Source organism: Lipophrys pholis (assembly GCF_963383615.2).
Source record: "Lipophrys pholis genome assembly, chromosome: 15".
Classification (NCBI taxonomy): domain Eukaryota; kingdom Metazoa; phylum Chordata; class Actinopteri; order Blenniiformes; family Blenniidae; genus Lipophrys; species Lipophrys pholis.
Window position 1 is genome coordinate 24,757,314 of NC_137642.1, and position 16,825 is coordinate 24,774,138.

Below are 16,825 nucleotides of genomic sequence, written 5' to 3' on the forward strand. Positions count from 1 at the left end.
ACAATTTTAAATTCAGGAAAGAAAAAAAAAAAAAAAAAAAAAAAAAAAAAAAAAACACCAACTAAACATGGTCACTGTAACTGACCCAAATACATATTTACATATTTCAGCTCCTCGGCGTCGCTGACTAAAAATCTCTGTCGTCCTAAAATAACAAATTTTTTGAGAAATAAAAACTGTACAGGGTGAGATTGGGTCGGAGGTAAAGAAGCAGCACCGCAGGCAGTTCCTGTGTGCAGCAGAGGGAAAGTATTCCTCCCGTCCGGAGAGCTGGTGGTCCAACGAGTTTGGTTGAAATGACTTTTTGTTGTTTGTGGGGGGGAAAAAAAACTGTTCTGTTAAGATCATCCGACTTTAAAACCCCTTTTCTTCAAAGCTCCTGATGGTTTCTCTCCAGCACCGCTTCTCTCTCTCTTTTCTATCTTTCATTATTTTTGAAGAGGAGGACAAGGGGGGAGGAGGAGGAGGAGGAGGAGGAGGAGGAGGAGGAGGAGGAGGAGGAGGAGGAGGAGGACTGAAACAAAAGTCCGGTGGCGGAGCATTCCTGCAGCTAACTTATGGTTCATAAACTCTTTTTGTCTTTAAAAAAAAAACAAGCAGTTAAGCTTATCTGGGGCTCAGAAGAAGAGGGAGCAGGCGAGCGGGGAGGAACAACAACAACAACAACAACAAAAAAAAAAAAAAAAAAAGCCTGATCACAAGACTTGGAACCTCCAGGAGGCCTGGTCTTTGTAGTCCAAGCAGTCTGTGGCGTTAAAGTTGAGCTTCCACGAGGAGGCTGCAGTCTGCTCTTTGTAATCCAGGCAGTCGGAGGAGTTGAAGGCCAGGCCGGAGCCGCCGTAGGCCTGGTGGTGGTGGTGGTGGTGGTGGTGCCCCGAGGACTGGCTGATGTGGTGGTGCGGGTGGCCCGACATGGACGAGGCCGCCATGGGGCTGAGCTGGTGGGGGTGGTGGTGGGAGTGCATGGGGGCCAGGTAGGAGCCGCAGTCCACGCCGCTGAAGTAGGAGCCGGACGGCGCCGGGTAGCCCTGGCCGTAGCCCGGCGTCTGGTTGTAGGACATGGGGTAGGACGTGGCGGCGGCGGCGGCCGAGCCCGACATGGAGCGCTGCATGCAGGAGGCGTTGGACGGAGGTCCGGGCTCGGGGAGCGGGGCCGCGGCGGGGGCGGGGGCGTTTCCGGGGGAGATGGCGGGGCTCCAGATGGAGGAGACGGTGCTGATGGAGGTAGAGGTGCTGCTGAGCGCCGCCGGGCCCGTGTGATTGGTGGAGGAGGAGGAGGAGGAGGAAGAGCCGGTGCTGGAGACGGCGGGAGGCGTGAACTGGCCGCTGCTCTCCGAGCCGGTGCTCTCCCGCGCCGGCGACGACTTCTTCTTGGGCGGCCGGGCTTTGGCGCTGCTGCCGCTCTGCTGCTGCTGGCGACACTTGGCCCTCCGGTTCTTGAACCACACCTGAAAAAACGGCACAGCAGAAACGCTCCGTCAGCAGGAAGCGGGCAAGAAAGAAGCGCTGCGCCGCCACGCTGGGAAGTACATTATGGAGGAAAATTGGGGGTTATTAGCCATCAAGGTTCATTTCCACCCCGGCCCCTTGGCTCGGACCAGCCAGGGCTCCAATTTCATAGCTGGTAGACGGCGCTAAGATAACAGGCTATTGGGTTTCACCGCACAGCGGGGAAACTGGAGAGCGCCGGGAGGGTCGGACCGTGGAGAGCGTTTTGTTTCACACACACATTCTGAAAATAACTCAAATTGTGAGAGACGGAGAGGCCGGCCCTGGTTTTATCCCACCCTAATGCCTTTCAAGAACTGCGTTTGTTCACCGTGGTCGTGGACCAGCGAGGCTTAATCCCAGATCCTTCATTACCTCAACGTCTCCTGTTTCACATCAGATTATTGTTAATAACAAACAAACTGACAAAACCATTAAATGTTGTTTACAGTTTACAGAGACTCTTCTTGTTGTTCATTCATAACTTAGGAGATGCTCTTTAACACTGACATTTCTTCATATTGTTCATAAAATCTGTATTTTAACATTTTATGGTCTGTTCAAACTGGAGGATTAAAGAAATTACCCAAAAGGTGTAAATTAAATGATCTGTAAATAAACTGAATTAACTTCAAGAAAACAGAAGAAAATCTTCTATTCATGTTAACAAGACCTCACAGTTACTTTCCCTGCCTTTAATAACTCAGATATATATATATATATATATATATATATATATATATATATATATATATATATATATATATATAGTTAATTATAAATGTTTATTATAGTGGCTAACAGAGGAATTACAACAGGCCTAATGGCGCAGGGATATGACGCCTGGAGAAGACGTCCTGAGGAAAATAGTCCCAGTAAGGTCGAACCCCGCAGCTTCAAGTGTCTTTTCTCTTTCTCTACCTGCACTCTGGACTCCGGCAGGTTGATCTTCAGCGCCACTTCCTCCCGCATGAAGATGTCCGGGTAGCGGGTTTTGGCGAACAGCGCCTCCAGGACGTCGAGCTGCGAGCGGGTGAAAGTAGTCCGCTCCCTCCGCTGCTTCCTGGGGGTCGCTGCATGGGCCCACAAAACAACTGGAATTAATCTCTACTAAATTCTCTCTCGTTTTTTGTTTTCATATAATCTCTTTTAATATTCACGAATAAATAAGTAAAAAAAAAAAAAAAAGTTTTATAGAATCTCGTTCTTCTCGGAGGAGCTGCACTTTAACTGGAGCTCACCGGTTCAAACTGGGTTCAGGTGTGTGTGTGTGTGTGTGTGTGTGTGTGTGTGTGTGTGTGTGTGTGTGTGTGTGTGTGTGTGTGTGTGTGTGTGTGTGTGTGTGTGTGTGTGTGTGTGTGTGTGTAGGGTCCTACCCGGGTAGCCCACTGAGGGGTGCAGCAGGTCCATGGCGGCCCCGCTCAGTCCCAGGCCGTTGACGCCGTAGGGCGGCTGTTTGAGGTAGGACATCATGCTACAGGCGGTCACTGCTCCACCCAGCTCAGGCCAGTGGTTCGGTTTCCCCCGATGCTGCAGCTTGACGGGACAGGGGACCGATCCAAGTCACTGCACACACACACACACACACACACACACACACACACACACACACACACACACACACACACACACACACACACACACACACACACACACACACCGTCAGTCCACACACACACACTCATTTCAAACAGACCCTCAGGAGATCCATCAACTATTAAAACATTCTAATAAACTGAGCTGCAGAGTTGCAGAATGAATTCTGGATTTATAAACGATCAACTAATCCAGGAAGTTGTTAAGGAAAGAACACCGAGATTATTATAGTGAGAAAGGAACCAGGAAACGGCCTTTAAATCACCTCCAGGAATTCAGCTCTGGAAACATTCATGTTCATTCCAACTAATATCACCTTCTGGATGTTGTGTCCATTCGTGTGTTTTAATCTGAAGGCTGAAAGGAACGTTTACGCAGAGGAAAAGGAAAAAGTGGCGCAAAAAGTCAATAAATGTGCATTAGTGAATTCACGCGCTGATTCATTTCTCACTTTGACCTGCAGACGAGTTGTTTCCATTAATTCCTGCTTCACACGGTCAGATTTGTTCTTATCAAATATTAAAGGTTTTTACGCACTGAACCTTTTTAAAAAGCTGCAAGTTAGAATAATGATCATAAATAATAATAAAAAAAAACTTTAAATTGTTGGGTAACAAATCCACCATGATGTATTACAAATAAAGTAAATTATTAACAATTATTCTCATTTCAGCGTCAGTCTGGGGTTATTTTATTACCAATAAAGTAATAGTGGCGTGTGTAAAGTGTGTGTGACAGAAAGTGCAGGCCTACACACACACACACACACACACACACACACACACACACTGGATTGTAACTGTTGTTTGCACATTTTGAATAATAAAAGAAAATAAATCACAGCTCAAGTCTTCAGTGACTTTATTTATTTTACCTAAAAACTGAATCCACGTTTACATTTTTTTTATCCTTTTTCTTTCTATTTTAAATCTATAAAAATAAATAAGCAGCAGTTCAGGAGTTACAAACAGGTTTTTGGGGTTTTTTTTTTTTTAAATAATCTGCTTTATTTAAACCCTCCAAGCACATTTATGTCTTTATCTTAAATTCCTTCCGCGTCACCGACTTTAAAACTGGAACTTTGATTCCAGATGAACCTTCCTCTGTATTTAAAAAGACGAAACTGCGGGCGAGTCACACAACTTTCTGTAAATATTCAGCAGCTCCTCGGAGGCGACGACTATTTGCATTTTACACCCAGAGAGCAAGTTGAATTCTGCCAGTTTGATTTTCACCTCCTTCGCTGCAGGAGCGGCCGTGTGAATTAAATTAGTGAGATTATTTTAACAGGACGCTCCAACGTGACCGAACCCAGAGCAGAACGTGTGTGTGTGAGAGAGAGAGAGAGAGAGAGAGAGAGAGAGAGAGAGAGAGAGAGAGAGAGAGAGAGAGAGAGAGAGAGAGAGAGAGAGTGTGTGTGTGTGTGTTCCTGAGCTTTACTTTTTTTATTTGAAGGGGAAAAGAAACAGAAAAGCGCATTTCCAGCTCGGTGAGGCCGGACTGAAAGGAGCAGATCTCAGTGCAAATGAACTCAATTAGAATTTAGATGAGACCTCCGGGGGGAGAAGAGAGAGAGAAGAGGGAGAAGAGAGAGAGAGAGAAGAGAAGAGAAGAGAAGAGAAGAGCTCTTATCAGCGAAATAAATTAACAAAAACCAAAACACGCCTCTCCAATTATCTACTAAGTGCTTCAATCGCTTTAATGGACAATTACTCTCCATGAAAATAATATATGATTAAAAAAAGACTGACAGGAAGGATTTCTGGAATAGAAATATGAGAAATTATCTCCTCTTGAGGAAGTTGACTTCATTTATCCGGTTCAAGATGAGAATCCTTCACGCTGCGCAATAATTGAAATCTCCGGCAAAAAAAAAAAACAACAACCCCAAAAGTGTTTCGCAAATAGAAACGTAACGCGGAGACGCTTTAACGAGTTTAAAATGTGTTAATAAAAGAAGAAGAAAAAAAGTTTCTTTCGCTTTCTTGTGTCAGTTTGCGCTGAAAGGAGAAAAGTGGAGAAAGTTTACCTGGTTTGGTTTTCCTTCTTCCTCCTCCCTTCTCCCCCGAAGCTCTCGGACCGAGACAGGCGAGTAAAATTATCCAGCAGGAGGAAGGAAGTCTGCGGGGCACAAAACTCGCTCAGAAACAAACAACCGTGCGCAAAGCGAGCGGCATCACAGGGGAAGAGGCGCAGAGAGAGAGAGGGCGAGCGGGAGAGGAGCGCGTCACCGCGTCCTCCGTGCGGCTCCGGACGCTTTTACAGCCAAATAAATCAAACTCATTTGCTTTCAGGGGGCTTGTCGTTGTCTGTCAGAGTGTTAAGGTGATTTCTAATGGAGACGGATGGAGATTGATCATCTTCTCTCCGCCCCGCGCCTCTATGAGCGGAGGATCACCTGCGGGATCCGCCTCCCGCAGCCAATCGGCGCGCGTCGCGGGGCTGACGGACGGAGCGCGCGGCCAACGAGAGGCGGAGAGGCTGCCTGGAGAGTGCCTTCCTTGCCCACCCCCACCCCCACCACCCCCTCTCTCTCTCTCTCTCGCTCTCTCTCTCTCCCCCCCTCCACCAGCAGAAGGAGCTCAGCCGTTTTAAAAAGATGGAAATGTTTCTCAGGCCTGCAGGAGGAAACCTGCGCTCCGCCGCGCGTAAAGGAGAAAAATCACTGGAAAAAAACAACATAAAACCTTTTTTTATCGTTCAACCTGCAACAGGAAAGACTCGGGGAGCAGCTTTATACTCAATATCTCCCGTTAACAACGACATTCGTGAACTTTTCCTCGATTCAAGGAGCTTTTTTTTTTACATTTAAATCCGTTCGTTTCATTTGGATTCAGTGTTTTCACCACAGTCACAAAACACGAATCTGACTGTTTCAAATGTTAAGAAAAATCCAGAGAAGTATTTTTTTTTAAAAAAGATTTTAAAGCAGCGTTGCTTTATTTTCAGTCTCGTTTCAACGACATGATTTCTAAAAAGCCGTGAAGTTGATTTTCATTTTTATTCACACGCGCTGATTTTATTTAACCCCAAAGGTGAACAAGATTAATAAAACGAGGAAGAAATAAGTTAAATTTATCTATTTTATTTTTTTTATTGTGATACCATGCACCCCCCCCCCCCCTTTACACACACATACAGCCGCACACACACTAATCTCATGAATATTAATGAGGTTTAATCCCCATTTAGAATTACATTTGAGGATGGTTGACGTAAAGTTTAATAGGGAAAGACCTCAAACTCAGTGCGGAGGAAAAGAAGCAGAAGAAGGAGAGAAATCTGCATTAAAAGCAGCAGTGTTGATGTGTTTAACCCATCACACCCCGAAAACAAACACGTCTACTTATATTTTAGCCGCTCTGGCCTGAACTCAGCTTCTCTGTGGAGCTCTGCAAAAACAACTTGTGTAAATGAGAGAGAGAGAGAGAGAGAGAGAGAGAGAGAGAGAGAGGATGGAAATTACATTTTGTGTGTGAGTGAGGAAGAGGAGGAGGAGGAGGGGTATCAAAGTAGGACTTAAAAGTCATCGATGAGAGCACTTTGACAGAGAAACTTAGACATCAATAGTCGGCGGAGCGAGAAAAGGGGGAACAAAGTAACGTTGGAGGTGTGTGTGTGTGTGTGTGTGTGTGTGTGTGTGTGTGTGTGTGTGTGTGTGTGTGTGTGTGTGTGTGTGTGTGTGTGTGTGTGTGTGTGTGTGTGTGTGTGTGTGTGTGTGTGTGTGGAGGCCTGCAGTGATGCTGCATGCAGAGGCACCTGAACGCACCTTCCTGCAGGAGCTCAAGTGTGTTGCTTGTTTTTAGACTCGGTTATGAATGAGGAGGTGAGATGAGGGATTCTTTTTTTTTAAAACCGTGTTTGATTTGAAGCAGGAGGTCAAACGCTCTGAGTTATTATTTTATTTCCGCCACATGTGAAGTCCGAGCAGTCAGAGGGCCGACAAATAATAAAAAAAAAGAGCCCCTGACCGAAGCAGCAGCACTCCTCCTTTTCTGCACACACACACACACACACACACACACACACACACACACACACACACACACACACACACACACACACACACACACACACACACACACACACACACACACACACACAGGCTCCGTTAAATTATGCAAAAAGGCCATTCAACAAATATGGCCCTCGCTACACAAAAGAGACGGTTTATTCTGACATTTCCCTGCATTTCTTGTTTTTTCCCCTCCTCTCTCGATGTGAGTAAGACCCCGAGATAAACCCCTGAACAAGTATCAAGTTATCAAGTTGCACCAACCTTTTGTAATAAGAGTATTTTGTCTAATCCCAAATTGCAGTTGAATTTTCTTAATGCTGAGCTGGTAAAGCCTGGGATTAGGAGCGGAGAGGAGAGGAGGGGGAAAAGTTTTGTCCCTTCAGCCGGCAGGATTGGAAGCGGGGATCTGCGGGGATGTTGTCGGTGCTTATTAAAACGATGATGCATAAAAAAACGGGATGCAGTGTTTCGTGGGAGCCCCGGCGCTGCGCGCGGAGAGCCGCGCTCCCTCCGGTGCTGCCGGTGCGCGCGGCGGCGGCGGCGAGGCGGAGGCCGAGCGGCGCAGCAGCACCTGTGAGGTGAGGCCAAGCAGGAGACATCAAAGCTCAGGAGATAATCCATTCAGCTGGAGGATTCTCTGCTGCTCGGCAGCACCGAGCCGCAGCCCGCCGGTCGCTTTTTGACGCAGCGACTCGCTCTTTATTCAGGGGAGAAAAAAAAACAACAAAAAAACGGAAAGTGACTCCAAATGTTTTTCACTGCTTCTGCCTGAGCTGGAACCTTCAAGAGAAGAGAGGGATGCTGCGGAGGTAAGGAGGCGCCTCAGCCGTTTCTTTTACATTTTAAATTCCACAAAAAAAAAAAAAAGAACGCCAATAAAATGGATTTAAAATTAGATTTAAAAGGAGTTTTTATACTTCCAACAGGATAAATGGATTCATAATTATTAATAATCATCAAGACATTTTGTTGAGTTTTACGCACGAACAGTTGCGTAAACTCTTCATCAATTAATATGCCGGAGAGGACATTTAAACAATGAATGTGATCAACTTAAATATGAATGATAGGTAGTGTGACAATATTAAAGATTTTACACACACTCACACACACTCGCGCTCTCTCACACACACACACACATAGCTAAAATGTCCCTTTGCTTCTCTGCCAACCGCGATAAACGGTCGTTAATACGAAGTAAAACAAAGAGCCTCGGGGACACGCGCGGCGCGTAACGTGCGCGTAAAGTCGGACTCCAAGCAGAGAAGAAACGAATCAGCAAATTAATGTGAAAGTATTAGAAAGGCCGGGGCGGACGTCTGCTGTCACAACCTATTTCCCCGCTTTAATCGTGGACGCGAGGCAGCCTGCAGGGTTCACGCGCGCACACTTTGTTCATCCTCATGTTTTATTACCGATTGGTTTTACGCATGGAGGCAAATTAGCGCAAATTACAGGGAGACTTCGGTTTCAAGCAACGCTGGGATTTATCATCAATATATTATTTTATTTACAGAACTGATAATTAATACTCTTCCCGCCCCCTCCCTCCCTCCATCCATCCATCCATCCATCCATCCGCTGAACGCCGAGCCTCTCGCGGCTCTCCGCCGCCTCCGGCGCGCACACGAGCGGCCCGGAGAAAAACACCTGCTCGGTACAAAGTCATTCCTCTAATCTTCCTCAGAGGAAGCAGCTCAGCTCCGACCTCAAACAAAAGAGAGGAAGAAAAAAAAAAAAAAAACACTTTACAAACGCCAATTTTAATTTATAAACACGCGCGGGTCGCAGGGGAATTGAAGAGAGTCGAATAATCAGCGCAGCTAAACGCGGCTGGACGCAGTGAGAGGAGACACTCCAGCCCAGGGCGTGCATGCATTTCAATTAGTTTAGAGAGGGCTACACAATATTAAAAAAAATACAAATAAAACATGTTTGGATCATGAGAAAACTTTTAATGGGCGTAAATATTCAAAACACGCAAAACGATGATAAAATCCGAATTACCAGGGAAAAATGCGTCTGATTGGATTAAAAACCTGCATTTGGTTGATTAAAACAATTAAAAAAGACAACAACTTGGATTTCAAGCAGCTTTGCAAAGTCTCGTTTGGATGCAGTTAAAAAAAAAAAAGAGTCAGACGCAGGCCGGTGGAGTATGAAACCATAAAGGACTTTATTACTGAAGACTGGGGTTATGACACTGGAATAAATAATCAGATAAATGCTCGCACGTAAAGAACAGCTGCACCAGATGTGGAGCTCGAGGAGATGCAGGTGGAAGCTTAAACGTTTATTCTTCTCATGGATACAATAAATACAAACCTGAACGCAACATGAAGGGTGAAACTTACAAGCAGCTTAAAGCAGGAAAGAAACGGCAATAAATAATATAGATTTGTTGTTGTTGTTTTTTTTTTTTTTTAACTGCATGGAAAGAGAAAATGATGTTGGGAGCTTTCAGTCAGAGCAGTGATGAAAATATACAACACAGTGTTTTATTTATTATTATTATTATTATCATCATTTGAATCTTTCTTTTGGTAAACTGCTTTCAAGCCAAGACAATAAAAAAAAAGCAATAGGAAAAGTTTATGCAAGTTTATGAACTTTTAACGCGTTCCCCCAAGTTTTAGGATATTTTACAAGTACAAATTCTAATTAAAAGATACACAGTCAAGTAATGAAGTAGCTGGAAAAAGACCGATGATGTAAGTTTTTTTTTTTCTTTAAACTTTAAAAAAGAAAAAAAAATCCTGGAGCTCCTCATCGTGATGAAGAAAAACATAAACTCTTTTCTTCTGGTGCTGCAGCGCCGTTCCATCCAGACACGGCGGCGTCCCGTCGGCGCTCACCTCTCTTTATTTATATTACATACAGGTACCGTTCAGGATGAGAGCAGAGCAGAGTCCAGGTGAAGTGAAACGTTCAGGAGAGGCGGGACCGCCTGAGTCTGTAGAAAGTTCAAGTCTCTGCGGCGGAGGAGAGAAAAGCCGCCGGAACAGAACCGATGTGGAGGAAACATTTCTTTGATCGGCTACATGTGTTGTGTTTCTCTGACAATCACTGGACGACACATTTCTCCTCTTTCTTGGCCATCTTGCCTTTGTTCTGCTCCAGCGTCCGCTCCAGGTGCTCGTCCTCCTCCTCGGCCCTGCGGACGGCAAAGGTCAAAAGGTCAGACGAGGCGGAGCAGGAAGAGGAGGAGGAAGCAGGTAACGGTCAGTGCCACCTGTGGAGGCCCGGTGCCACAGCAGAGCTCAGACCCCCCCCCCCCCCCCCCCCCCCCCCCCCCCCCCCCCCCCCGGGGGAACTTACTCTTTCTCCTGAGCGTCCAGGTCTCGGACCAGCGCGTCTCGTTTGTTGACCAGTATGACCAGTTCGTCCAGCAGCAGCTGCTCGCGTCTCTTCTGGGCCTCAGTCTTCTGCCAGTCTATACACACACACACACACACACACACACACACACACACACACACACACACACACACACACACACACACACACACACACACACACACACACACACCATCAGAACCTCCATGACACTTTGAATTTAAAAAACAAAACATCCATCCTGGAGTAAATAAGGTTGGACTGATGATGATGATGAAGAGCTACAACACGACTCTTCATCCTCTCATGAGGATGTGATGGTGTGCAAACACACTCTATCAGTGTGTGTGTGTGTGTGTGTGTGTGTGAGCCCTGAGCAAACACACTTGAGGCAGACGATCAACAACCAGCAGCTTCATGATCGACACTCAGACTCAGGCGGAGGTTTTGAGGTTCTCATCTCCGAGCTTCTGATTCGTCTTCATCACATCCAGGAAGTTTTTAATTCAGTTTCCTCTTTAATTGAGACAATTCTTTGATTGGCTTTAATTGTTTCATTAAACTTCTAAATCAAAACAAACATGTGAATGTCAAGCAGTCCCCCCCCCCCCCAGCTCAGGAAGCGGCCCCATGAGGCCCCACAGGGTCCAGGTGGGACCCTGATCCAAATCCCCTCAGTCGCTCCCTGGAGGGGGGGGGGGGGGGGGGGGGGGTTTCTCTACCCCCCGGGGCTCAAATATCCGCCTGGCGCCCCCGGCTCCTCCCTCACCCTCCAAAGTCACCTGAACACCCGGCGCCGCCTCTCCAGCAGCAACATGGACGACCTGCTGCTCACAATCAACCGTCGTCTCTATGAATCTAGAAACTCTGAGCAACTCGTTGTAGAACGTCGGTCCCAAAATAAGTGTGGCTTTATTAAAAATAAATATTCCCTCCTCCTCTTCCTCATTGAGTCAAATTGCTGCAGTCGGTGTGTGTGTGTGTGTGTGTGTGTGTGTGTGTGTGTGTGTGTGTGTGTGTGTGTGTGTGTGTGTGTGTGTGTGTGTGTGTGAGTGTGTGTGAGTGTGTGTGTCACGCTGGGCTCAGTGTGTTTGTCCTGAAAGGTCTGCGCTCCCTCCATTGGCCCCGCTCGGCTCTTTGAAGTCGACCACGGAGCGAAATGAACACAGTCCCAATATTTGGCTCTTGGAATCTTTTCTTCACCTCCTTTTCTCCCCGAGAAGCAAATTTACTCTCCAGTGTTTGTGCGACAAAAAACTTCAAAACGGACAAATACGTCTCGACCTGCGGCTTCAGGTCCGCCGTCCAGGAAGACCCGCCAAGGAGGAAAGTCTCTACACGAGCTGTGTGTGTGTGTGTGTGTGTGTGTGTGTGTGTGTGTGTGTGTGTGAGTGTGTGTCACCGCGTGAGTCATGGGCTTTTTGGAGATAATTGTGAGGCAGGAATGTGCGTTTCCGCCACGGCTTTCCCACAATGCCGTGCTGTCGGGGCCGGGCCTCCACACACCAGCAGCTCCTCTCAGCCAAGAAGCCAAAGTGCTGGTTGAACCGGGGGGGGGGGGGTGTGTGTGTGTGTGTGAGAGAGCGTGTGTGTGTGAGAGTGAGGGGGGGTGAGGGTGGGGGTGGGGGGTGGGGGCTGTCAATCACATGTCGCAGAGCCCCGCCCCCCTCATTAGGAAGGTAAACAATAAAAAGAGCCGATGAGAGACGTGACCAGGCAACACCAGAGCGAGGCAGGCTGGGTAACCAGAGACGCTCGAACAAACAAAACACCCTGCAGCCACTCTGAACTCCCCCCCCCCCACCCCGAAGCCCCGCCCCCCTACAGAAGAGAGAGAGAGAGAGAGAGAGAGGGGTTAAGGACATAAGAGGAGTGTGTACAACTCACATGGTGGGTGTGTATTCAGATAACCTTGCCGTGCACGCCAACGGTAACCATGTGAGTCTGCACAAGGCACACAAGAATGCGCTGGTTCAAATCCCCATGAACCCCCCCCCCCCCCCCCCCCCCCCTCTCCTCCCCCCACCCGCTCTAAATTTATTCAAGAGAGCAAACCGGTGCAAAGCTTCGTTCTCTCAAAGGCAAAACCAGTGTTCCTGCGTCTCCTCGTTGTCCTGCGTCTCCCCGTCGTCCTTCATCTCGTTGTCCTGCGTCTCTCCGTCATCCTGCGTTTCCTCTTCATCTTTAATCTCTCTGTCGTCCTGCGTCTCTCCGTCGTCCTCCGTCTCATCATTGTCTTGAGTCTCCTCGTCGTCCTGGGTGTCTCCAACGTCATGTCAAACGCTGAAGCAGCATGAAGCAGCATGAAGCCTTGCGCCTCGAAAAAAGAGACGTACTAAAACTTTCCTCCTTCGGTTTCTGAGCAAAAGGCCTCAGAAAGTGGAGGAGAGGATCTAAAGTCCACAGTCTCTAATGTTCTCGTCGTCTCTCGGCGTCTGGTTTCACCAACATTAACCCAACATCTGAGATGAAGCGTTTTAACGACCTGGAGCTGCTCTCGTCCTCCACATAACCATCTCACTCACCGTGACCGCCATCAGGGAGGAACGGAGTCTTACATTTGTACGAAGACGTTAAGGTGGTGTCGGTGCTGACGGCCGGGATCCAGAGGAATCCAGAGGAATGGACGACACTGGACCTCTGAAGCTGTGCAGTGGTTTCTGACTCCGAGACGTTGGAACTGGATGACTTGATCCAACTGTTTCTTCTTTGGACAACTACCTGCAGTTCTGGAGACGCTCTGACAGGGACGTCATCGACATATCACGACCTGACCAGAGACTTTAAAGATAACTAACAGGGACCGTGTTTCACCACCCGTCTGAGGGAGCTGGACTCTCAACTCCAGGACTTCATGGTCGATAATTCACCAACGGAAACACGAAACCAACCAAAGACACTTTTTCACCAATTAGCAGCACGTCGGCTAAAAGCAGCGGGAGACGTCCAGTGACGTTCACAGTAACGTCAGCGTTTCACTGTGAATTAACAAAAAAAGACCAACAAATTCACTAAAACTCCCGACAAGTCGTGAACGCAGATACTCGTTATCGGCGGCTGCAGTCGACTCGCCGCGCTGAAAGAGTTGGCGACATCATCAAAAGTTGCCCATGTGATGGGATTCCTCGGTGCACCTAATCAATCAGGGTCTGTAGCACGCCGCCCCGATGTGTTACAAAGCCCAAATAGATTTACAAATGATGTGTGTGTGTGTGTGTGTGTGTGTGTGTGTGTGTGTGTGTGTGTCGGGGGTGTGGAGAGGGATAAGCCCCTGCATAGGATTACATATTGATTTTAAACATATAAAAAAGCTTATCATATCAAACCGTAACAGGAAAAACTCGGAGACCCGGCTATGCATAAATCCCTTTTAGATGGCGAGAGGGCGTCCACTTTAAAACACGCACTCTGTGTGTGTGTGTGTGTGTGTGTGTGTGTGTGTGTGTGTGTGTGTGTGTGTGTGTGTGTGAGAGAGAGGTGTGAATGGGTAAGCAGATAAAGAGGGCATAGTGGATCAATTTTTGTGGCAGGGAGATGAGAGTGTGGCATACAGATGGCATTTTCCCGCCTGGCATCACACCAAGACGCGACACGGAGCCGGTTATCACCGAGCACGCTCGCAAACAGCCTCAAAGTCTGCGCTCGTCCCCCGACGGCGCCCCCTGCAGCAGCCGCGGCTCCAACAGCAGCCGCCAACCACGAAGGTTCGATTCCAGACGGAAGCTGACGCTGCAGTTTAAATTCTTCAGACTGGAAAGTTTGATTCATTGTGAAAGATTTTAAAAATTAAGATGTTTGATTGAGTTCATGTTGTTTTTTGTCACAAGCGGAACAATTAAATTAACAATAAAGAGGTGGGAATGAAACACCAGAACATGGCTTCTGTTTATTAAAGAAGTTATTTGTTTCGACGGCTGTCAAACGCGTGTTTTGGCTAATAGTTTTTCTTTTTGAAAATATTGACATTTTATTCTCATTGATTTAATGACGTTTTGTTATTTTAATTTTAATAACTATTCATTTTAACTAGTTACTATCGTTATTATTATGTAAATGTGTTGTTAAATGTATTTATATGATTCATGATTTTTTAGTTTTGGTTTTCATCTATTGTTTATTTTCATTCATTTTATTTCATTAATCATTAATCGTCTCCATCATCATAACAATGACCTATTTTATATTGGACATGGTTAATATTCTTTAACACTGAAAGTTTGTGGGATTGTATAAATCTATGTTTTAATTTGGCGAGTATTTTCAAATGAAACTTTAAAAAAAATAAAAGCATCATAAAGTTATTTTATTTTTGTCTGTAGTTTTGTGTGACGGCGTTATAAAACAGATATAAACACATGAAGGAGCCACATCATGAAACACGCTGAGATTGTAACTGGATACAAACAAGTTCTCAATCATGTGACATATTCTTTTCCAAATATTCTTGGTGTGAACATTCTGAACTTTCCCTTTATTCCTTCGATCATTTTCTTTCTGTACCTGCAGGTAACCGACAAACCGTGTTAAAACCACGAGTCAGCTTCTTTTCAGGCCTGTAGTTTCTGTTCATGTTGATTTGAAATAAACCTCTTGCTGGTTTTGTCCAAAAAGAGGCTGAATAGAGCTTAAAACCTCTAAACATGAACTAATTTAACTTATATATTCATGTGCACTTGACGCAGAATAATATGTTTTTGAAGTTGTACATCTGCTAAAACGTTTGTTCAGGGAGAACATGCAAACCAACCACAGGCTCAACCACTTCACTGAAGTCTCATTATTATTATCATTTCACTTGGTATTTGTCAGAAGTTTAATTCCTTTATGATTAAAAAAAAACAAAAAAAAGAAACCTGCATGACGGTCTCTTCCTGCAGCTCTGTAATCAATACCTTCCCTCGCCTCACCTTCACTCTGACTTTCACGTCCTCACAATGTGTGTTTTTATCGCTGCACTCAAAGAAAGAGAGAAAAAAAAAAAAAACACGAGCTGCACAGAAAGGGGAGTTAGGAGCTTCTGACCTCCTAAAAAGAAAAACCCTCAGAGGGGAGTTTGGAGGAATTTGTCCTTTAGCTGAATATCAGCTTCAAAGTTGATTTCTCTCGTCCTGCCTCCTCTTTCCACCTCAAAGCCCCTCGTCTTTCTTCCTCTCCTCCTCTCCTCCTCTCATCCTCGCTCTCATGTGTCCAGGAGCTCATGTCAGCGGCACAAATGCAGAATAAAACATCCTGAGTCATACTACCTTCTCTCTCTCTCTCTCTCTCTCTCTCTCTCTCTCTCTCTCTCCCCCCCCCCCTCTCCTCTGTAGCGTAAACACAGGCGGAGCCAAAAAGCTTCACTCATAATCTCCTTCTTTTTTAACTCACACGTCACGTTTGTGTCATTTTTCAGGCCAAACTGATGATTAATGCATTTTTCAGTCAAAACGTCTCGTCATTCAAGAAAAAGATAAACTGAAAGTGTCGAGTTCAATCAGCGAAGATAAACAGCGATTCAAAGAGTAAATAAAACTAAACCGGACATGAAATGGACAAAGACTAAAATGCTCCAACGATGATCACAATCTTAGTAGTAGTTTGAGGAGCTGCATCGTAGACTTGGTCAGTTTTATCGATGGACGTCCTTCCAGCTGTAAGCCGGGATTCAAACCCGGGCCCCACTCAAAGTCCAGACTTAACTTGATGCAGCAGCAGCAGCAGCAATTTATATTAAATCTAAAGATATTGACTGGAAATATTCTCACTCGGCTGGGATGTTTGAAAGTTTGGAACCTTCATGTGTTTATTAAAAGTCATTCTCTGATCAATACTCCAGTTAATCATGTTGACTTGATGTCGTCCAGCCTGGTTGGCATGTCGTGCTTTTAGTTCAGTTCATTGTTAATCTGAAGGAACATGTTCAGTAAAACTGAACAAAGTTTTTTAAACAGGTGAAAATGTTGCTGAGTGTTGACATAACTTGTTTCTGTCACTTGTAATTTCCACCTGCAGCAGTTTGTTGATTTTTTATTTTTTGTAATTTTCTCTTTATTTCTTTGCTTTTCTTTGGAACGATCGATTAAAAAAGTTTCATTCGCTAATCAATCTCAATTAATCCTACTTTTCTTTCATCATTTTGAATTTGCAGAGCATAAGCACACTCTTCAAAACATTAATTTATCTCAGTGCAGGCTGTCGCGATATCGTGCATGTTGATGAAGGTGATACATGGTGCAAGTCAATATAATGTACAGAGAAAGAAGTGTTTACTGTTTTACAGTGGGTCAAACACCTGAGATAACTCTACACTTGTGAGGTCCAACCTGCTGAATGAAAGCAGCGTCAATGCTTCGTGTGTATTTAAAGATAAGATGCAGTTTTAGATTAAGGTTGGGCACTTTGTTGTGA

General features: G+C 45.7%; 2 protein-coding genes across 2 annotated transcripts in view; both read right to left on the reverse strand.

Moving 5' to 3' along the window:
- Positions 1–695: 695 nt before the first annotated feature.
- On the reverse strand, positions 696–5,329 carry otx1 (orthodenticle homeobox 1; the record flags this gene model as incomplete). The annotated part of the gene is made up of 4 exons (XM_080481042.1): positions 5,114–5,329; positions 2,865–3,054; positions 2,410–2,561; positions 696–1,448 (listed from the first exon to the last, which is right to left on the reverse strand). The coding sequence occupies exons 2-4, from the start codon at positions 2,959–2,961 to the stop codon at positions 696–698; spliced, it is 1,002 nt and encodes a 333-aa protein (XP_080337168.1). The 5' UTR covers positions 2,962–3,054; positions 5,114–5,329.
- Positions 5,330–9,474: 4,145 nt separating this feature from the next.
- ehbp1 (EH domain binding protein 1) overlaps positions 9,475–16,825 on the reverse strand; it is a 187,637-nt gene continuing 180,286 nt past the window's right edge. Inside the window, 2 exon segments of the mRNA XM_080481503.1 lie at positions 9,475–10,256; positions 10,421–10,535. Of these exon segments, the coding sequence (XP_080337629.1) occupies positions 10,166–10,256; positions 10,421–10,535 (206 nt within the window). The 3' untranslated portion in view covers positions 9,475–10,165.